Source organism: Haliotis cracherodii, unplaced genomic scaffold, assembly GCF_022045235.1.
Source record: "Haliotis cracherodii isolate W230 unplaced genomic scaffold, xgHalCrac1.p SCAF_5, whole genome shotgun sequence".
Classification (NCBI taxonomy): Eukaryota; Metazoa; Mollusca; class Gastropoda; order Lepetellida; family Haliotidae; genus Haliotis; species Haliotis cracherodii.
Window position 1 is genome coordinate 51,541,153 of NW_027266308.1, and position 23,808 is coordinate 51,564,960.

The 23,808-nt window shown below is 41.7% G+C and overlaps 2 protein-coding genes across 2 annotated transcripts in view; both read right to left on the bottom strand.

Annotated features, from left to right (window-relative positions):
* The window catches only part of LOC139443184 (protein cappuccino-like), an 82,417-nt gene that overhangs the window by 2,485 nt on the left and 56,124 nt on the right, over positions 1 to 23,808 (bottom strand). Inside the window, exons 16-20 of the mRNA XM_071224144.1 lie at positions 22,939 to 23,034; positions 22,471 to 22,522; positions 21,767 to 21,916; positions 21,429 to 21,519; positions 16,963 to 17,006 (exon numbers count right to left, since the gene is read on the bottom strand). Of these exons, the coding sequence (XP_071080245.1) occupies positions 16,971 to 17,006; positions 21,429 to 21,519; positions 21,767 to 21,916; positions 22,471 to 22,522; positions 22,939 to 23,034 (425 nt within the window). The 3' untranslated portion in view covers positions 16,963 to 16,970. The remainder of the gene's footprint in view (positions 1 to 16,962; positions 17,007 to 21,428; positions 21,520 to 21,766; positions 21,917 to 22,470; positions 22,523 to 22,938; positions 23,035 to 23,808) is intronic.
* On the bottom strand, positions 5,425 to 6,159 carry LOC139443734 (uncharacterized). The gene has a single exon (XM_071224662.1). It carries the CDS (start codon positions 6,157 to 6,159, stop codon positions 5,425 to 5,427), a length of 735 nt encoding a protein of 244 aa, XP_071080763.1.

Sequence of the window (23,808 nt, forward strand, 5' to 3'; positions counted from 1 at the left end):
TACGAGTCAACCCAGACAGAATACCCATGACTTCCCTTGATGGTGTACGAGTCAACCCAGAAAGAATACCAATGACTTCCCTTGACGGTGTACGAGTCAACCCAGACAGAATACCCATGACTTCCCTTGACGGTGTACGAGTCAACTCTGACACAGAACCCATGACTTCCCTTGACGGTGTACAAGTCAACCCAGACAGAATACCCATGACTTCCCTTGACGGTGTACGAGTCAACCCAGACAGAATACCCATTTCTTCCCTTGATGGTGTACGAGTCAACTCTGACACAGAACCCATGACTTCCCTTGACGATGTACAAGTCAACTCTGATACAGAACCCATGACTTCCCTTGATGGTGTACGAGTCAACCCAGACAGAATACCCATTACTTCCCTTGACGGTGCACGAGTCAACCCAGACAGAATACCCATGACTTCCCTTGACGAGGTCCGAGTCAACTCTGACACAGAACCCATGACTTCCCTTGATGGTGTACGAGTCAACCCAGACAGAATACCCATGACTTCCCTTGACGGTATACGAGTCAACTCTGACACAGAACCCATTACTTCCCTTGACGGTGTACGAGTCAACCCGGACAGAATACCCATGACTTCCCTTGACGGTGTACGAGTCAACTCTGACACAGAACCCATTACTTCCCTTGACGGTGTACGAGTCAACCCGGACAGAATACCCATGACTTCCCTTGACGGTATACGAGTCAAATCTGACACAGAACCCATGACTTCCCTTGACGGTGTCCCAGTCAACTCTGACACAGAACCCATGACTTCCCTTGACGGTGTAAAGAGTCAACTCTGACACAGAACCCATGACTTCCCTTGACGGTGTACGAGTCAATGCAGACAGAATACCCATGACTTCCCTTGACGGTATACAAGTCAACTCTGACACAGAACCCATGACTTCCCTTGACGGTGTAAAGAGTCATCTCTGACACAGAACCCATGACTTCCCTTGACGGTGTACGAGTCAACGCAGACAGAATACCCATGACTTCCCTTGACGGTATACGAGTCAACTCTGACACAGGACCCATGACTTCCCTTGATGGTGTACGAGTCAACCCAGACAGAATACCCATGACTTCCCTTGACGGTGTCCGAGTCAACTCTGACACAGAACCCATGACTTCCCTTGATGGTGTACGAGTCAACACTGACACAGAACCCATGACTTTCCTTGACGGTGTACGAGTCAACCCAGACAGAATACCAATGACTTCCCTTGACGGTGTCCGAGTCAACTCTGACACAGAACCCATGACTTCCCTTGATGGTGTACGAGTCAACTCAGACACAGAACCCATTACTTCCCTTGACGGTTTATGAGTCAACCCAGACAGAATACCCACGACTTCACTTGACGGTGTAATGAGTCAACTCACACAAAGTACCCATGACTATCCTCGACGGTGAAATGAATCAACTCGACAAAATAACTATGACTTCCCATGACCGTGTAAAGCATAAACTCTGACACAATACTCATGACTTTCTTAGATAGCTTGCGTAATGAGTTGATTTGGACAAGGTGATTATGACACAATACCCAAGACAGCCAGCGCAATGAGTTGATGTGGACATACTACCCCTAGTGGCTGGGCAGCCAGGGAAGGATGTTTGATATGGTAATATCCCACACCATGGGATTCCTGTCCTCTGGTACCTCTCTATACTGATGAGTGTGTAGCTAGCTGCCATGGAGTGTGATGAAGGAGGTGTTAGACTGCCCTCAGGTTAAACACAAGTGTGGGGGATTATCAGTGTTTCTCATCAACCAGTATACAAGAAGGCAAGTCACTGACATATCTTGAAATAAATTCTTTACATTAAATACATGGTGTATTGGCCTCATTAATTTTCACAGCACTAGCTTAAAGCTATAAACATGACAAAATGCCAATTATTTCCTCCCTCCAAGAGATTGAACTGAACACAAATGGCATTACATGTGTGCATGAATAAATATAATGCATCTTAACTCTCCTTCATGTCCATGCAATTAAGAGGACAAAAGTAAGAATCCCTTTCTTAATTAGAGGACGTTACTGCCATGATCATTGATTATTTTTACCCGGCAAATTAACATAAGACACAGAATTAACAGTTTCAACATAACAGTGCATGTAGGCATTCGTAATTTACGATTAAAAACCAGAAATTATCCAACAGGACATCCACACATATTAAAAAGTCATAGAAAGATCTTTGACAGGAAGGGACCCTTAACATTTGGGTTTTTTAAGATCTGTAGGTATATAACTGAGCAATCTTGGTAAAGGCCACCTAAAATGTGTAGAAATTGTACCATTGCCAGATTCAAACCTAGGACTAATTATATGATGAGCAATTACCCAAAGTGCTTGGCTAACAAAACCAAATTGTTTGAATGTAAAATATGTTTGTTTGTAGATTTTATCAAACTAATCCGGTTAATATATGCAAGGCCAGCAACTGAAAGAATTGACTTCAATTAACATAATAAGGAAGTGATTTTTAAGTATCTTTCATAGGATAATTAATGATCATGCAGAAAAGTAAACAGTGTTATTTTGTTCCCACTTTGTTGACAGCAAAACAAAAATTCAATATCAAGATGCAGGTGTTAGTGTCTCTTAGCCCCATGGGGATCCCGGGTTAGGATAGGTCCTATGCAACCGAAGTTGGTGGTAAGAGACGACTAAATGGATTGGATGGTCAGGCTCGCTGACTTGGTTCATAGCGTTTGTTTCCCTATACTGTGAATGGTTGCTTTTAATATCCATCACTGGTTTGTCTGTTGAACATCTGATTGTTTACAGGCAGTTGGTGCAGAGTGCAGCATTAAACAACAATCAAAACAAAATAAAACAAACAGAGTTTGAACTATTCGCAGCAATAGCAATGAGGCTCATGGTTGGAGGAAGTTTGAGTAATAATATGGGAACTTTCTGTAGATTGATCTATATTGCTGGAATATTGCTAAAAGCGGCATAAAACCATACTCAATCACACTTGGCAACTTCAATTTTAACAAATGGGCTTCACATATTGTACCCATTCTGCAAATAGAACCCAGGTCTTTAGAGTGGTGAGTGAACGCTTTACCTACTTGGCTAACTCACCACATCGCATAAGTGAGTGAGTGAGTGACTGAGTGTGGTTTTACACTGCTTTTAGCAATATTCCAGTAATATCACAAAAGGGAACACCAGAAATGGGCTTCACACATTGTACCCATGTCAGGAATCGAACTCGGGTCTTCAGCAAGACGAGTGAACGCTTTAACCACTAGGCTACCCGACCTCCCCGTAAGTAAACTCCCAACTTGTTAAAAGGGTCAACACTCTTGGTATCCATTAAGAGGCTCTACAATGTTCAGCAATAGGCTCTACAATGTTCAGCAATAGGCTCTGCAATGTTCAGCAATAGGCTCTGCAATGTTCAGCAACAGGCTCTGCAATGTTTAGCAATAGGCTCTACAATGTTCAGCAATAGGCTCTGCAATGTTCAGCAATAGGCTCTGCAATGTTCAGCAATAGGCTCTGTAATGTTTAGCAATAGGCTCTGCAATGTTCAGCAATAGGCTCTGAGATTATTCCGCACAAGGCACCAAGGAGGTGGATGAGTAAGTGAGAGTACATTCATCAATGTGGTGAGGATTTGAGAGTCCTCACCCGGTAACATTTGAGCTTAAAACTGACCAATAATGATACCATACCATCAATGTTAGTAAAGTGAAGGAACATCAATCCCTGGTAAATTCCAAACATAAACTTCAATACCAGAGAATAACCAGTCTCAATTATACGTCAAAATAAATTTCATTGAGCATAAAAGGCAAAACAGCAGTGAAAATTTTATGAAAGGATTGAAGTAACATTGAGATAACCACGGTATAGGGCTGCTTATGAAGCATATCCCAGTAAGCAGAGCAAGTGTCATGGTGGGCGTGCAGCAATGCAGTAATATCTCTACCACACACCCAGAATACCAAACAAAGTCTGGTGTTAATCATTACAACAAAGACCAAGGTGAGATTTCTAGACAATTTACAGAAACCTGGATAACACGACCTGTTATCGACCTTCCAAACTTTCAATATTACCAACGAAAAAAAAGAAAAAAAGAATTTCCAAGATGGCCGCTAACAACCCCCTATTGTGAACTTCTAGACCTAAATTCAATCCGAGCTTTTAAATTGGAACCTCAAAGTAATGATGTGCTCAACTTGTTTTCCTAGGTGTATGATCCTCAGTTGGTAAATATACCACCAGAACTACAAACAAATACAACTGTCTCATTTCCCGTAGCACCTCCAGGTAATGGTGGCCGCAGCCTCCCAGATCATGATATGAGGATATCATTGCCAAATGCTCAAGGAGGGAAGCCGGTACAGTTCTCACAGTTTTACAAATTTAACCTCTTTTATGACTTTCTTAAGATGTTGACAATATGACTTTCAAGTTCTGTGGCAAATTACACTGAGAAAGATGACACCCTTATTGTTTATCTGCAACTTCCTAAAATCGTTTTTTCGTAAACTTCAAACATCCTAATTAACTCTTAACAGCCAAAGCAATTTATGTCCACGAGTAAAAAATATATGTGAGTCAGCATCCATATTGACAACTGAGATGGGTAAGTTTTCCATAACAGTTATGACAAGTTTTCCATAACAGTTATGACATAAACCAGTCTTGGCCAAGGTTTCCTTACCAGTAACATGTCAGCCTTAGATAATCCCCACCCACAAGGCTTGCACAATACACCTTCCTCTCCCTCCCTGTGATCAGGCTCCTGTCTACATATGCTGTTGTTTACATGTGGATGCATGTGGGGGGTCCCATCTCCTCCTGTGTAATAGGGTGGCGGGGCACAACAGGTGGGACGCTACTCACTCAGCAATTAAGACAGGTAGGCACTTCCAGGCTCACAAGGATGAAATCATTTGCAGAAGTAATCATGTTAATGGTAATATTACAACGGAGAGAAAATTTGTCAATGATTGGTTGCGGGAACTTATCAAAGCTGATGATCAAATTCAACACAAACAAGTCTTTAATTAAAAAAAACAAACATTCATTTTATCATTATGTGAAGTTATTGAACAATATATGAAGTCGGATTTAAACTGCTTGGTAGGGACTTTCCACATCTTTTGAGTATTAAGGCCTTGGGCTTTGCAAGGGTGGTTACTTTTATAGGGGTTACCACAAGTCAAGGAGGCTACCTAATCATATTAAGACAATAATGATTCCTTATTTGATTACAGCTAGGTTCTTACTGAACATTATCAATATCATAAATTAGAGATTGTATGAGGATGGGAAATGAGGGTGGAGGGTTGAGGGGTGTGGTGGAGGGTTGAGGGGTGTGGTGGTGGGCAGGTGGGCAGGGTGGATGGGGAATGAGGGTTAGGGGTTGAGGGGTGTAGTGGTAGGCAGGGTGGATGGGAAATGAGGGTGGGGGGTTGAGGGGTGTGGTGGTGGGCAGGGTGGATGGGGAATGAGGGTGGGGGTTGAGGGTGGAGGGTTGAGGGGTGTGGTGGTGGGCAGGGGGACAGAGTGGATGGTGAATGAGGGTGGGGGTTGAGGGTGGAGGGTGGAGGGGTATGGTGGTGGGCAGGGTGGATGGGAAATGAGGGTGGGGGGTTGAGGGTGGAGGGTTGAGGGATGTGGTGGTGGGCAGGGGGCAGGGTGGATGGGGGAACTGGGGGTGGGGGTTGAGGGTTGTGGTGGTGGGCAGGGGGGCAGAGTGGATGTTGGAACTGGGGGTGAGGGTTGAGGGGTGTGGTGGTGGGCAGGGGGGCAGGGTGGATGGGGGAACTGGGGGTGGGGTTGAGGGATGTGGTAGTGGGCAGGGGGGCAGGGTGGATGGGGAATGAGGGTGGGGGTTGAGGGGTGTGGTGGTGGGCAGGTGGGCAGGGTGGATGAGGGTGGGGGTTGTGGGGTGTGGTGGATGGGGAATGAGGGTGGGGGTTGAGGGTTGTGGTGGTTGGCAGGGTGGATGGGGAATGAGGGTGGGGGTTGAGGGGTGTGGTGGTGGGCAGGTGGGCAGGGTGGATGGGGAAAGAGGGTGGGGGGGGTTGAGGGGTGTGGTGGTGGGCAGGGGGCAGGGTGGATGGGGGAACTGGGGGTGGGATCAGACATGGGAGATAAAGGGTATCTCCATCTCAAAACATTCACAAAACATTATAGTTAGACAACACATATGTCATACAGCTCAACCAAATCCAAAATGGAAAGACTTGCAAAGAGTTTGGTACTAAAGCTTGCATGAGTGACGAGGACGTGCTATGTCCATCCAAATGGCTATTCCTGCTCATACAGAGAGGGGTTGTGGTTGAAGTGATGATGAATGTAGCTAGAATGTGAACCTACACCAAGCTGACTGATAACAGTAAGAGCAAAATGTTCTTCCTGTTTCATTATCTAGGGGAGACAAACATAAACCATTTGGAACTGAAAGAAACAGATAAACCTATATCTCCTTGCACATGGTTCATAATATGTCTCCCTGACACGTTTCTTTCTTAACTACAATATGGGAAATACAACTGGTGTCAGTATATAAGTTTAACGTCTACAATGAGTTGAATTAAGATAAAAAGTATCCTGCATGCAATGTGTTTTGATAAAAAGCAGCATTTTTAAGGAATATGTACTCATACTGCTGTTTTTATTCTAACATATTTTGTAACACACCTAAGTTAAGTAGATATCAAACCAGCAAGCTCCATCCATGCGAAATTTCTTGATAGCATGCATGCTTGAAGGGGGTGCTCACAAACTGAGAACTCTCACTGATGCTCTCTGGAGGGCAAAAGGGCAAGGGCAAGGGCAAGGGCAAAAGTAACTGTTCTTATTCCTGATGACCTATTGAGACTGTTTAGTTTAACTCAAAAAGACTAGTCATGAGAACAGCAAAACTTGATATTGCAGGGTATATAGGTTATAGGAAGAGGTCAGAGAGTGGTGGGGGTCAAGATAGGGATCTAGGTGGGACAAGTACTGTAGGTAGAGGTCATAGAGTAGTGGGGGTCAAGATACGGATCTTGTTAGGACCAGTACTGTAGGTAGAGGTCACAGAGTGGTTGGGGTCAAGATAGGGATCTAAGTGGGACCAGCACTGTAGGTGGAGGTCACAGAGTGGTGAGGGTCAAGATAGGGATGTAGGTGGAACCAGCACTGTAGGTGGAGGTCACAGAGGGGTTGGGGTCAAGATAGGGATGTAGGTGGGACCAGCACTGTAGGTGGAGGTCACAGAGGGGTTGGGGTCAAGATAGGGATCTAGGTGGGACCAGTGCTGTAGGGAGAGGTCACAGAGTGGTGTAGGTCAAGATAGGGATCTAGGTGGGACCAGTGCTGTAGGGAGAGGTCACAGAGTGGTGTGGGTCAAGATAGGGATCTAGGTGGGACCAGTGCTGTAGGGAGAGGTCACAGAGTGGTGAGGGTCAAGATAGGGATCTAGGTGGGACCAGTGCTGTAGGGAGAGGTCACAGAGTGGTGAGGGTCAAGATAGGGATCTAGGTGGGACCAGTGCTGTAGGGAGAGGTCACAGAGTGGTGAGGGTTAAGATAGGGATCTAGGTAATGGTGAGACTGATGGCTGGATGGGGTTGTTGAGTGAAATTACTCCTAAGATTGATTAATGTTAGGATAATCTGATTTTGCTATTGAGATACAGAATGGAGGGAAAATATATACACTGATGGGGACACCCTGGTATATGTCATCCCCAAAACATAATAAATGCAGTTTTAAGTATACTTAAGGAGTGTACATGAGATTGCAATTTATCCCCAGCATAACTACATTACGTCACAAGATAACATGTGTCATGGATACAGTTCGTTAGCACAATATTTTATTGACTGATGAGAGGTATTTCGCACAAATGGGGCAATTTTGATAACTGAGTCATTTGAAGAAGATGCGTAATAAGTCACATGGGGATTAGTATTTGATGACTAAGGTTGATAAACTGTACGGTTTAACTACCTCTTTTCATGGTTGATATATAAACGTTTGATGAAACATTTTCAAACACACAACTCCCCTTTTAAGAGCAATGCTATTAAAACATTGTTATTATCATTACTTGTAAGTAGCATAGAATATAGCAGGTTGTCATAAACATGTTCTAAACTACACATAAATATATTTACTTGGATTGGTTAAATGAATATGTGAATTTGTGGATCTAAATACGTTTGGCATAGCATTGTGTCAGTCAGTCAGTCCAGTAGGCAATATGTTAAATTTATTTATTCATTTTTATTGGAGAAGGAAAGGTTCCATCTATATATCCTGAGTTTGCAGTGGTTGGAGACTTTAGAATTTTATTTCCATAGGCCATGGCCAAAAACAGCGTGACATTTGTTTTGTACAACACACACATACTTGATTTGTTTGTTTGTTTATTTTTTGTTTAACACTGCACATATTTCCAGTTATATGATGGCGGTCTGTACATAATCGAGTCTGGACCAGACGATACAGTGATTGAAACGACATCATGAGCATCGATCCACGCAATTTGGATACGATGACATGCATCAACCATGTCAGTGAGCTTGACCACCCTATCCCATTAGTCGCCTCTTACAACAAGCATAGATGCTTTTTAGGGCATGTATGGGTTGCAGAAGTACCCCAGATCTTCACGGGTTCACAGTCATTTGACTGGGAAAAACAGTTGTTTTCGTTGCATCTTGAAGGTTACCTTCTCCCTTTCTAATCCTTAAAAACAGACCAGATGTGCAAATCAGAATGAATTTTAATTACTTTTATGGAATTTTGTTGGTGGCTCAGGCCAGTTGATCAGTTAACTGAGAAAATACAAAGGCCTGTCCTTGAACAGCCCTCAGTCTGCACTTCACAGCCTATATTTGGGCTGAGGGTGTCACAGTATCTAGTACTACAGAGGTGCAGCTTGTTACCCTGAAGAGCTGTTCATTTGTAGGTATGTACATGGCATATCTTGTCATAGAAAACATGTCATGGTAAAAGAGAAGTTAGTAGCATGCCAACTGGGATGTAAATCAGCTTTTACATTAAGCAACTGGTGGGGACTACTCTGTATTCTGCCAAGAAGCCCATGGTGGCAGTGAAACAATACAAGATTAAATGTAGGCATACCGGTTCTTACAATCTACCAGAAAACAAGTTTGGTTTACCAGAGTATATACCATATAATATTCTTGTGCCATGTTACACACACTCCCATAATGGTACAAGGTGTGGAGGCCATTTCAGGTGCCCCCACTCCATGACATGGAAGCACCAGCGCTTCAGCAATACTAAACCCTACTCACTCACTGTCCTTATCACTACCCCCTTACAACATATACAAACATTCCTTACCATTTCCCAGTAACACAAGGACATTCCCTTCCTGTAACCGACACACACAATTTTACCACAAACCACAATTGCAGAATAGTTTGACAAAGCTAATCTCCAGTGATAACATTCAACAAGATTGCACAAGAAGGATTATCAAGATAGCCCAGCTCTATAAACAAATGCAGCCACGATGGAGGCTCCAGTATATGACGGCTGTCTCAGGTTGGGATGTTTTACTTTATAACCACCTCTACATGACAACTTTACATCTACAGTAATCGGCTAATAGGTCTCATGGCTCCAGTCGGCATTTGGAGGAGCTTGTCTACTTCATACAGTACACTCTAATGTCTTTCTTTAACTTATTATAAAAACAAAGATCATCTCTTTGTAAATAGTACATTATACAAATCCTGTCTCTTTGAAAACTTAGATAGGGCTGTTCCCTTAGCTATTACGATATTTTGAATAGATTACATGTCTGTAATGAAAATTTAGACATGGATGTCGGACAATTTATTTTTTAAGTGCATGATCAATAAATGTCAAATTCACCATCAAAAGGAAGATCAGATTAGACAGTTTAAATAATTGTCCTGTTTTCAAATAAAATAAATGTCCAAAATGGAGGCATGAACAGCTAATTTACCCTGAGAAAAATACACATACTTCAAACAGTTCAACACAATGGCAAGGTCATTTTAAGGAATTTTGTTAATATTAGGATTTTTTTTTAAAAAAGATAAGTTTTTAGAGATGTTAAGAATGGTTCCTAGTAGACAGAGGCTTCTTTCAGACGATGATGACATTAATCTTGCTGATTGTGGGGAGACAGAGCCAGGGGGTTGTGCCTCCCCTGGGTCATCTAATTAATTTTTCTTTAAGGACGAAACGTTCTTCACATACTGTCACATGGGCTAACAGATAAATCAGTTGACATCTATTTCTATGTTAACTCCAATCGATTGATCAAAATCGTTCAAGACGTACACAATGACAATGACAAATTACACAACTTTTGGTCAGATCTGCATCAGTTTAATGAAGATGGAACAACAGCCTTTTGAAGGCATTAGCTCTGAGAACTCCATGGCAGAATTGGGCAGGGTTTCGCATGATGCAGTCATGCATACTTAATGCAATTTTCATCCAAAATACTAACTGTATTTTCAGTAAATCATAATTATACTCTCCATCATGTTTCAATGAAAAGAGTGTTAATCAAGTCATGATTTGTTAGTGCAGTGTCTTGTCTATTTAAAGTACAACTCATCGATGAGTGAGTGAGTGAATATGGTTTTAGCCACTTTTAGAAATATTCCGGCAACATCACCACAGGGGACGCACACCAGAAATGGGCTTCACACATTGTACCCATGTCTGGAATCGAACTGGGGTTTTTGCCTATCGAGAGAATGCTGTAACCACAGGTCTACCTGACCGCCCTTACTCATCAACGACTCATGACAAAAGATCATGACTTTTAAAAAAAAATATTCCTTGAGTCATGATGACTACCAGTTTAAACAGACTAGGTGTAAACACATAGGTTTTCAGTACCCATGCTTGTTGAAAGGGTGACCTGGAAGGATGAGACAGTGTACATCATTGTCTTGCTCCAAGTCGATTATTGAACATGACATTACTATAGAGCTGGAATATTGCTGATGATGCCTTTAAACAACATTCACTCACACAAACTAAAATGCACTTACATTCAAACAAGATAGCTTATATGAAACAACAGCATTGTAAACAGTATTGTCAAGTTTCAAGCTGATGGTATTGTGAAGGGTGTTTCATATAAAACATAAGGCTCTGTAGCTCACCTGGCTTTTTAAACATTTTAACATTATTGTTAGAAATTGTAATTTTTTAAATACAAAAAAATCACCAAGGTCATTACATAACAAATAAGAAAGAATCAAAAGAAAGAACTGTCTGGCAAGCATTATGCAAATGATGATAAAATCTTTCTGCTGCGGAGACATTTTACACCATCCGAAGGAAGCCTTCTACACCAGTGGGATCCAGGCACTCCAGCATCGTCAGCAGAAGTGTTTGGACCTCGGATCGGTTTATGTAGAAACACAATTAGCAACAAACTCCATCATCGCATCCGTCATACCTAGGCTCAGAACTTTTCAACCCCCCTCATATGTAGACAATACAACATTTTTCGTTTGAATATTCACTAGTTTGGCTCTAACAGCAACAGGTAACTGTTCGAAAGTAAGGTGTTATATCCTCAAGGCAAATATACATCACCTGAATTTATTGAATAGTTGAGAAAAACCTCAGTGTGGGCAGTTGGTTTTTTGGTTGATCAGAAATAATCCAGGTCATAGTTTACCAATCATTAGAAAGTGCACACAGTCATCTCATACATGCATCTTCTAGGCAAACATGTAACTGTGAAGACACGTGTACAAATGACAGATGAGGACCATGTTAGCCACAGTTAACTCCATCTCCCTAGGTCTCTAAACCTGCTGTCAGAGGAACTCTTAATAATAGAATTGTTCAGACTGATGTATAGTTGGAGGCAGAAAGAATGCAAGTTTGCCTCACAGCCCTTTGGCTGATGAAGACATGACCCTGACACCCCATCAGTTCTCTCATGTTATCAAACCGCTGCTCAAGGACCTCTGCCCCATGTGAGAATGATTTGTCTCTGTGTGAAGACTCCCACATTAGGTGATGTTTATGAATGGGAGTGCACTCAACTGAGAGCTAATTAGTCTATCTTTGATGTATCAGGAGCAATACTTCTCCCGATATGCTCCCACCCCCTAGACACTGACTGATCACACCTGCTACAATGGAGGTCAGTGGCGGGCAGAAAGGGAGGTAACTATCTGGTACTGACACATGGAATTGTTCCTTCTGTCACTACAGCCAGTCAGTAGGAGTGGGGAGGAGGGGGTATGAAGGCGGGGTATGAAGGCGAGGGCAGGCAGGATGAGGAGGGTGTTGGGTGGTAGGGTAGGGTAGGCAGGAGGGAGGGTAGGGAGGAGGGGAGGGTAGTGAGCGTGAGGGTAAGGAATACGAGATAGGTATTACTGTGAGAATAGGGAGGAGAGGGTAGACAACTGAAGACAGTGACATGTAAAATTGAACACCCTATCATTACCTGCCCCACTGGCTCAGTGTGAAAACAGATGGTTACAATACTAAACATGATATGTGAGGATGCAGGTTCATATTAAAAGGATGTTTATAAATCTTTGGTACCGTAACATTCTTCGATTAAATTAGAAAGTTGAGGACTTTCTCAGAGAATACCCAGGGCATTCTCTTGGAATACCCTGGGCAGGGACAGTATAAACTGAGTTGTGGGCTTCCCACTATTTGAAGAAAAGTTAACAATAGGATGATGTCACTATTGGCTTATAAATGAAGGCAAAGGGACAGGGACAGGATGCTGCATATAGGTAATAGGATAGGGACTGGGTCCTGGAGGTAGGGTATTGGGTAGCGACATGTCATAGATGTATGGGACAGAGGTATGGACAGGTCCTAGATGTAGGGGAGGGGTAGGGACAAGTCCTAGATGTAGGGGACAGGTGGGGGTTGTCACAGGTCCTAGATGTCTGGGAAAGGGGAGGGGTTAGGGACAGAGCCTAGATGTAGGGGAGGGTTTGGGGGTAGGGACAGGTCCTAAATGTAGGGGAAAGGGGTAGGGGTAGGGACAGGTCCTAGATGTAGGGAAGGGGTAGGGGGTAGGGGCAAGTCCTAGATGTAGGGGACAGGTGGTGGTTGTCACAGGTCCTAGATGTATGGGAAAGGGGAGGGGTTAGGGACAGGTCCTAGATGGAGGGGACAGGTAGGGGGTAGGGACAGGTCCTAGATGTAGGGGACAGGAGTAGGGGGTAGGGACAGGTCTAAAAGTAGGGGACAGGTAGGGAGTAGGGACAGGTCCTAAATGTAGGGGACAGAGGTAGGGTATAGCGACATGTCATAGATGTAGGGGACAGGGTAGGGACAGGTCGTAGATGTAGGGGACAGGGGTAGAGGGTAGGGACAGGTCCTAAATGTAGGGAAATGGGGTAGGGACATGTCCTAGATGTAGGGGACAGGCGTAGGGACAGGTCCTAGATGTAGGGGAAAGGAGTAGGGACAGGTCCTAGATGTAGGGGACAAGGGTAGAGGGTAGGGGCAGGTACTAGATGTAGGGGACAGGGATAGGGGGTAGGGACAGGTCCTAGATGTAGGGGACAGGGGTAGAGGGTAGGGACAGGTCCTAGATGTAGGGGACAAGGGTAGAGGGTAGGGGCAGGTACTAGATGTAGGGGACAGGGGTAGAGGGTAGGGACAGGTCCTAGATGTAGGGGACAGGGGTAGAGGGTAGGGACAGGTCCTAGATGTAGGGGACAAGGGTAGAGGGTAGGGGCAGGTACTAGATGTAGGGGACAGGGGTAGAGGGTAGGGACAGGTCCTAGATGTAGGGGACAAGGGTAGAGGGTAGGGGCAGGTACTAGATGTAGGGGACAGGGGTAGAGGGTAGGGACAGGTCCTAGATGTAGGGGACAGGGGTAGAGGGTAGGGACAGGTCCTAGATGTAGGGGACAAGGGTAGAGGGTAGGGACAGGTCCTAGATGTAGGGGACAAGGGTAGAGGGTAGGGGCAGGTACTAGATGTAGGGGACAAGGGTAGAGGGTAGGGACAGGTCCTAGATGTAGGGGACAGGGACAGGGATAGGGGGTAGGGGCAGGTTCATGATGTAGCATATAGGGGTAGGGACAGACTGCATGATGTAGGTAATAGGATAGGGGTTAAGGATAAACAGGGTGCTGGAAGTACTTTGGGAGGGATCAAGTGTTCCAAGGCTCTTAGCTATTTAAGGAAATATTTCAATATTGAAAATCCCCCCGAATATTTATATTCATACTCCTATGTATTATCTAACTAGAACTAACTAGAACTAGAATTCCCTGGAAATCAAAATCAGTCACACATGTCCACATATTCTTGGGACAGAACAAATTAGCAGATCAACAACAACTGCTCTGATTTAGATGCTACTGACACATGCAATTTATCCTCTGGTTTCTCAGGACTGACAGAAATGAGTGGAGTCAAACTGAGAGTTCACTAGGTGCACACTTAATGTGTTCCTCCAAGCAGTCATGACATTCCCCATATACAAAGCCCTCTCCCTGCCAGAGTATTGTCCCCACTGACATCTTCCAATACAGATAAGTAATAATGTAAGTAAGTATGTCTACTCTGTGGACGTAGGATGTAGATCTGGGTTAAGTGCAGGTGATTAACACAGCAATGTTATCTCCTCAGTTTAACTGTACTCGATGTGCTAACAGCCATTTTAAGGATTTACTTGTTGGCCGAGATTCAACGTAGTCTATTTTACATATGACATCCACCATTTCCCCAATCATCTTCTTATTCGGATTTAAACAAAAAACTATCTTGTATTTTTTATTTGGCGATAACTGACACAATTCACAACATGGATATTTGTATGAAGAATTGACCTGTCATATGATATGGGTGGAAATGTTCAACTTTTTCATATTGGCCTTCAACATCCATGTACCAAGCCATCAGTTTGTCAAGCCATCAATCCACTATGACTATATCTACCCATCAATCTCCATATCTACACACGCATGAACCATCTATCAAATTTTTTATCCATCCAGCCATTCTTTCGTCAATCTATTAATCTATATACCTTCCCATTACATGCCCAGCTATCAAATATGTAATCCATTCATCAATCTATTCATCTATATACCTTTCCATTACACACTCATCAATCAAATATGTAATCCATCCATCAATCTATTCATCTATATGCCTTCCCTTACACATCCATCAATCAAATATGTAATCCATTCATCAATCTATATACCTTCCCATTACACACCTAGCAATCAAATATGTGATCCATCCATCAATCTATTCATCTATTCAAAACATTATCCACCCATCTACACACCCATCAACTAAATCCTACATCCACCCATCTAAACACCCTTCAATCAAATCATTTATCCACCCATCAATCAAATCATTTATCCACCCATCAATCAAATCATTTATCCACCCATCAATCAAATCATTTATCCGTCCATCAATCAAATCCTTAATCTACCCATCAATTAAATAATTAATCCACCCTTCAGGTTAAATAATTAACCCACCCATTTACACGCCCATCAATTGAATCATAAATCCACCCATCAATCAAATCATTAATCCACCCTTCAGGTTAAATCATTAATCTACCCATCAATCAAATCATTTATCCACCCATCAATCAAATCATTTACCCATCCCATCAATCAAATCATTTACCCACCCATCAATCAAATCATTTATCCACCCATCAATCAAATCATTTAACCGTCCATCAATCAAATCATTAATCTACCCATCAATCAAATCATTTATCCACCCATCAATCAAATCATTTACCCACCCATCAATCAAATCATTTATCCACCCATCAATCAAATCATTTATCCGTCCATCAATCAAATCATTAATCTACCCTTCAATCAAATCATTTATCCACCCATCAATCAAATCATTTATCCACCCATCAATCAAGTCATTTATCCACCAATCAATCAAATCATTTATCCGTCCATCAATCAAATCCTTAATCTACCCATCAAATCGTTTATCCACCCATCAATCAAATCCTTAATCTACCCATCAATTAAATAATTAATCCACCCTTCAGGTTAAATAATTAACCCACCCATTTACACGCCCATCAATTCAATCATAAATCCACCCATCTACACACCCATCAATCCATTCATCAATATACCCATCAATCAAATAATTAATTCATCAATCCACTCATTAATCCAATAATCTATTAACTCGTCTATGTACCTTCAATTCCTTATCATTCCATTAACTGTTAAAGCCATGTATACATGATAGTTGTTTAACATTACACTCAGCAATAGTCCAGGTATGCGATGGCAGTCTGTAAATAATTGAGTCTGGACCAGATAATCCAGTGTTTGACATCATGAGCATTGATCTACACAAGTGGGATACGAGCCTGACCACCCAATCTTGTTTGTCTCTTACAACAAGCACAGTCAACTAGTTGCCTCTTACAACAAGCATGGGTTGCTGAAGACCCATCCTATAGTATTAGCTCACATATTACAGCTTTGTGTTTGTAGGCCTGTGAACACAGTGATAGTGTCAGCAAAGCAACAACAGTTGTCTCCCCTGAATAATGATCTCCCCCGATCCATACCAAGTACATGACAAAAAGCAAATGGTATGAAATAAAGTTAAAGACACTAGGCTCTGTATCATACTTAATGTTTTCTAATATGGGGAATTCCTAAAATTAAAAACACAAATAACACAACCAAACCATCAGATGAATTACCCTTTCAACATGGCTGGAGTGTTGTGAGCAAATCAAAACGTGTGCACCTTGTTTCTTATTATCCATTTATATTAAATCTGTGGCACATCCGCTGTGATATTTTCATAACATTTTATCAATACAGGTTAGGATATTATGTGAAGTAACCAGAATTTCTAAAAACTCTGCAACATACATCTAAACAAGCATTTCATATAAAATATTGAGTGAAGATCTTACCATGAATTTCAACCCAGCAATCCTTTTTGTGCTAGTCTGTCTTTCTGCAAACATAAAGTATGACATATTGTTAGGAGAAGGTTGTTGCTGGAACAGACACCAGAAAATCATTCACTGATACAATCCATTGATACTACTGTCGATAGATGTGTTACAAAATCATTTCATCCACAAGCATTTGGAATGCGTACATGTGACCCCTTGGCTAAAGCGCCTGAATTCACTCTGCAGAGTTTCACCCCTTAGGTGAGCCAGGATTCACTGATGATTTCAAATTTGCATAGATCAAGTGCACATCGATCCTTTGAGTGGGGTAATAATGGCTTCGCATCTTGAGCATACGGAAGTTTGTTGGTTTGTTGTTTAACGCCGCACTCAGCAATATTCCAGCTATATGAAGCCGGTCTGTAAATAATCGAGTCTGGACTAGACAATCCAGTGATTGACATCATGAACATCGATCCAAGCAATTGGCACTGATGACATGTATCAACCAAGTCAGCGAACCTGATCACCCGATCCCGTTAGTCGCCTTTTACGACAAGCATGGGTTGCTGAAGACCTATTCTACCCCGGATCTTCGCGGGTCAGCATACGCAAGTATGGAGTTTAGCAACATACATGCGTATGAATGCGCATAGCGCTGGTAAAAACTCTCCTCTTCCGTATTTTAAGCAACATGACCAATCAATGCCACTGAAACACTCTGTACTTGTGTAATGAATTGTGATTGGCTCTTCACTCATAGCGTCTGTTACTACCATTATCGATCGATATTTTCATGTAAGTAGACTACATTCACATTGAATGTGACAGTTAAGGCTTGTAAATAATAACAAACGGCGAAAACATAATGGATATATATTTTTACACTATGAACAGTAAACAACTTGTATCATTGCAATGTGCAAGACAAGGCGAAGATTGGAGATTGCCCGAGCGCGCTTCCCCGCCTCAGCCTCGGTTAAACGGCTCATCGTCTATAACGCCCACTAATTATTTGGACCCCATAGGTAGCGTTGTAGCGAGGGACCACTGCATAAGAAATATAATTATTATTATTATTACTGATTTGTCTTCACCATACCCATGCTCTAAGACCCACATCAGTTTGGGCTTTCCTCCAGCATAAAGTTCACAGACTTGAAACTACAGCACTTTATCTCCAAGTGTTCCGAGTCCCATTTTGAGGCACATGAGTCTTGATTCATACCAAATTTAGACTGATCCCTGCCCTTTGTTAGCGTAACTATTTACCATTGAAGTGACTGATTGAAAGGGCTGGAGTCGCACACTGAACAACAGTGTGTCATGGGAGGAAGCTCAAGGCAAACATTAGTATTGTCAGTTACATGTATGTAACTACCGTATAGGCACAAGGCAATTGCCTACACATAATTTTTCAAAATTAATGGTAATGAATCAGTAGGACCACGCCAGTAATTGCCCTTTCTTAATGGGAAGCTACATTACATCGTCATGACGTTACTAATGCAGTGAGCAACAAAATGAAACAAAGTAACTGTTGTAAATTGGGGGAAACCACCAAGATGTTTACAAGCACAGATATAGCAAGTGGCCCACAAGCGTTCTCAGGAGCTGCTCACCCTCACCAAATTGCTTTGCTTTTGCCATGTTGCCTACACCTGTAAACGGCTTCAGCTTTGCCCCTGATGGTGCTGACAGATCAAGATCATAACCAGGGAGACGCTGGTATTAATCAACATTTAACATTAACATTCAATGGTCCTTAAGTCTGTCTCCCAGACTCAAGAGAATAAATTAAGAAAGGCATCCAGCTCATACAATGATTGGGCAAGTCCTCATTAAGCATTGTTCAGGGCTCCATTTGGATTTCATTTTATCATATTTTGCAGATAGACGTTTTCAAATAGGATAAGTATTTCTGGGACTGAATGTTATGGAAGAAAGTAAAATTCACTATGTGTGGATCATAGCATACAGTTTGACATGATTCATATCAAATACTTTGGAAAATTATAATCATGTTTTTTAATACAACTTGATGCTTTACATAGATTTGGTAATAGGGTCGGTCCTGTGCTTCATAATAAATAACTTTGTCACATCCATAAAAGCTGTGATTTCCATAATTCAGCTCATAATAGACCAATGATCTATATTCAGCTGAGAAATGCCCCAAACCGTCTATATGACCAAGGGAGACAACTCTGAAGGGAATATTACTTCCTACATCAAAACAGATTTGACATCGACCTTGGAGAACTTTGAGAATAGCATTGTGTCTCACTTTGTTTCACACCAATCTCTATGGTAACAATTAATCACTTAATGTGGATTATGCAGAAATTGACATAAAAAAAACAGGTGAGACAAGCATGAGGTAATGGAGACCTATTCTGACCTTGAAACTCCAAGGGTTACAAACAGTAGATACTGGGGTCCTAGCCATCCCTTGAATGTCAATGGGGAGTCACAAATCTGGTATTGAAGACCTTATCTGCCCAAGAAATCCATAGGGACGTGTATGGCGTAGTGGGGACCTATCTTGTCATAGAATCCCCACATACAGACAAACATGGTGTACTGGGGACCTATCTTGTCATAGAATCCCCATATAGAGACAACCATGGTGTACTGAGGACCTACTCTGCCATAGAATCTGCTCTATTCTGCCTCATGAGAAACTGCAGTGTTCAAATTAATGGGTGCGAGGATCCATGAGGTTTGTTTCTATTGTATTTGAATTAAGTGACACCCTAATCTTTAAACTCATAACAACAGGGTTATGAAGAGGACCCATTAACTCTCATGCCTAATTTCAAACACTGTAAATGGTTTACATGTTGTAATATCAGTGGCCTCACATCGGGTATTGGGGATGAATTCAGCCCTCGAATGCCAATGGGGACAATATCGCAAATAAAAACCCACAAAGGGGAGACAAATATAGTTTACTGAGCACCTGCTGTAGTCTGTATATTTGGTATTATCACTTAATACACAATGTTGGTTGGTTGATTTGTTGTTTTACGCCGCACTCAGCAATATTCCAGCTATATGACGACAGTCTGTAAATAATCGACTCTGGACAAGATAATCCAGTGATTGATATCATGAGCATCGATCCATGCAATTGGGATCGATGACGTGCTTCAACCAAGTCAGCGAACCTGACCACATGATCCCGTTAGTCGCTTCTTACGACAAGCATGGTCGCCTTTTACGGCAAGCATCGGTTGCTGAAGACCTATTCTACCCCGGATCTTCACGGGTCTTCATGTATCAGTCTTGATATGTACTATGTCACCCCAATAATAGCGAAACGTCACTATCAATATCAAGCCTAGGGCCTGATAAGCAACATCTTGCCGCAGGCCTGATAACCCTTATCAATCAGTGGAGTTCTGTACGCAATCTCATAAAATGTTTATGACGTCACAATAGAAGATGTCATTTACTCGATGTTGTTCTTGGTGACACATTTGATCTACATTGTCAAGTGAATGCATACATGCTTCCCTGTCCTCAACAACTATAGAACTGAACTCTTTAATAGGAAAGGAAGAAAATCGCAATAACTTCAAATAGGTGAATGGTATGAAAAACACGAAGACTGATTGATGGCAGGCGAGGAGTGGAAAATTTTGGAAATCGTTAGGAAAATTCTTGATCTCTATAATGCATAATTTTATGACATTTTCCGGTTAGTATTACGTGGTACAAATATCATCCCTTGACCAATATCTGACCTCGGTCTAACAGTCTCGGTCAGAAATGGGTGTCTCGGGATGATGCGGGGTATGATATGGAAAACGGATGATGATGATCTCTTTGCATCAGTGTCCTCACCAGAGGGGTTACAAGCACTGAGTAGTGGGAACCTTTGATGTAGTGTACTGGGGACCTATTCCAGTCTGTATATCATATATATATATAAGTGACTTCACCAGTCTCCCTGCTTTACAAGTCATGTATCCGTGTCCTCACCAGAGGGGTTACAAGCACTGAGTAGTGGGAACCTTTGACGTAGTGTACTGGGGACCTATTCCAGTCTGTATATCATATATATATATAAGTGACTTCACCAGTCCCCCTGCTTTACAAGTCATGTATCCGTGTCCTCACCAGAGGGGTTACAAGCACTGGGTAGTGGGAACCTAGAACGTAGTGTACTGGGGACCTATTCTAGTCTGTATATGATATATAAGTGTCCTCACCAGTCCCCCTGGTTTACAAGTCATGTATCCGTGTCCTCACCAGGGGGGTTACAAGCACTGAGTAGTGGGAACCTATAACGTAGTGTACTGGGGACCTATTCCAGTCTGTATATGATATATAAGTGTCCTCACCAGTCCCCCTGCTTTACAAGTCATGTATCCGTGTCCTCACCAGAGGGGTTACAAGCACTGAGTAGTGGGAACCTTTGACGTAGTGTACTGGGGACCTATTCCAGTCTGTATATCATATATAAGTGTCCTCACCAGTCCCCCTGCTTTTCGAGCCATCTTGGGTGGAGCAGCAGCAGTCTTGTTGCCTCTGATCCGCTGCACCTTGTTCTCACTATCCTTTATCCTGAAACAACCACACCCAACACGTAGCCATCATCTGTGCCAATACGTTGTGCTAAACTATCAGACAGTATCTCATATTGCTGCAATCTGCTGAACCATTCCTTGACAAAAACACGTATTTCCTTAAACTGTACAACCTGAATGACTATACGGTTCTACCATTGAATTTCAGTTATTTACTTTGCAATAGAAGCATGAATAATTACTGCTTAATTTCTGTTAACCCCACACAGTGTTGGAGTCCTCACCTCTGTTTGACAATACGTTGTTGCTCTTTCTTCCAAAGATCCTTGAATTCCTTACTGAATCCCAACCAGAACGAGAACAGGTAGTCAGGGGAAACTGCAGAGTCGCCTCCCTTGGGCTTAACACAGAAAAATCGGACCATTTCTTTAAACCTGAAAAGAACAAAAATCCAACTTAATACATATTATAATAAAAAAATCTCCATTTTATAATTATTTCACCTAGTGACAAGGGATACATGTTGATTTCAAATTAAATCAGTTGAAAAATGTGTCAATGAATGACAAAATTAATAAATGTCCCAATATAACTTCCTGAAATCAGAGGAAAGAGAACCAACACAAAACGAAACAATTTAACATTATCATTGTATGACAAACTGAAGGTATCTTAAACTGTAAGTTAAAAAATGTGAAAACATTTAAATCATGAACTTTCAATTCACCAATGATGGACCAATCCAAATATTATCTGGTATTTTTAAAGCAATAGTAACAATTTCCATATAAAACCCAAAGATCAGAATGTATACACTTACAAATTTCATAATATGACATAAAACCACCTACCGGTACATGAATGTCATTACAAATTTGAAAAATTGAAACAATATTTACAAATCTGATATTGGACGACAAAGATCTTTTAAGAAGATGGCACAAAAATGCTATCACTCAGCTTACGATGGCAATAAATTAGCACTCACTTCTCTTGGCACTCAGAGAGGTTCTCCTGTTGATCCACAAAGTCTTGTTGACCTATAAAACAATCAGAATGTTCAATCCTCAGTTGTGTAGATCATCATTGTTTTTTATTAACATTAGACCCATCAAGATCTGGGGTAGAATAGGTTTTCGGAAACCCATGCTTGCCATAAAAGGCTACTACGCTTGTTGTAACGGGATTAGGTGGTCAGGCTCGCCGACTTGGTTGATGCATGTCATTGTATCCATTTTGTGTGGATCGATGCTCATGATGTCAATCACTGGATTATCTGGCTGAGACTCGATTATTTACAGACTGCCCTCATACAGCTTGAATATTGCTGAGTGCTGTGTTAAACAACAAACAAACAAACAATATTAGTATTACATCTGCAGTGCAGAATGTCATAATAGTTGATTTATATCTTTCAACATATTACAACTTTATTACATTGAAGTCTTCAACTAACCTTTCACAAAGAACTCTGTCATGATATCTTTAAATGGTTGTTGGTAGTTTGCAGAGGCTTGAGATTTTAACACTTTCTGAAATCTTGACTCTGCAGCTGAAAACAAAACACTTTATTGAAAGTCACTGAACATAATCAACAATTTGGCGTTCCATACACTCTAGGATGTTCCTTTATCTGTCAAATCTCGCACTCATGATGAGGGTACAACCATTCTTCCATGTCATCACAGAAGAATTGGTAATTAATAATTTACAATGTTAGACAAGTAGGATGCTAATACAGTAATGGTATTAAATTTGTAGTTTAATCTAATTAATCATGCTAATCATAGTGGTTGAAAAACAATTACAATATTCTAGGGTACTTTATCCATGTCACAATTTCTGTTAAAAAGCATCAGTGGATGGTAGGACATCAAATCTGCCAGAAACCAAAATCAGCTTATATGGAGCTCCATTTCTCAAGAAACTAACAGCATTATTGAAATCTTCATCCATCTTATACATAGTCCCTCTGCTTTACTCCTCCATTATCAGTGTAGTGTTTGAAGTAAGCATGGAAGTTAAGGGGCCCTTGTCATAACCCTTATGTCATTGAAGTAGGTGGGCAGCACCCGGCCTCGGGCTCAGTTCTCATTAAAATACTACAGCAAAATATCATAAAACAGCAGGTAGAATGACATAACACAACTCTTAAACTAAATTATAATATAACCGCACATATCTATTCCTTTCACACATTTATATGACATAAAATCAATCAAACATGCATACCAGACTATACATAACATACAATTAACTATGCAGAGTTGCGTCCCTTGGGCATGGCAGAAACCTATGATTGTCCTTTCGAAAACCCAAATATTTC

Excerpts from the sequence above, each read along its gene's own strand:
- LOC139443734 (XM_071224662.1), bottom strand. The coding sequence starts at position 6,159 with ATGTCTGATCCCACCCCCAGTTCCCCCATCCACCCTGCCCCCTGCCCA.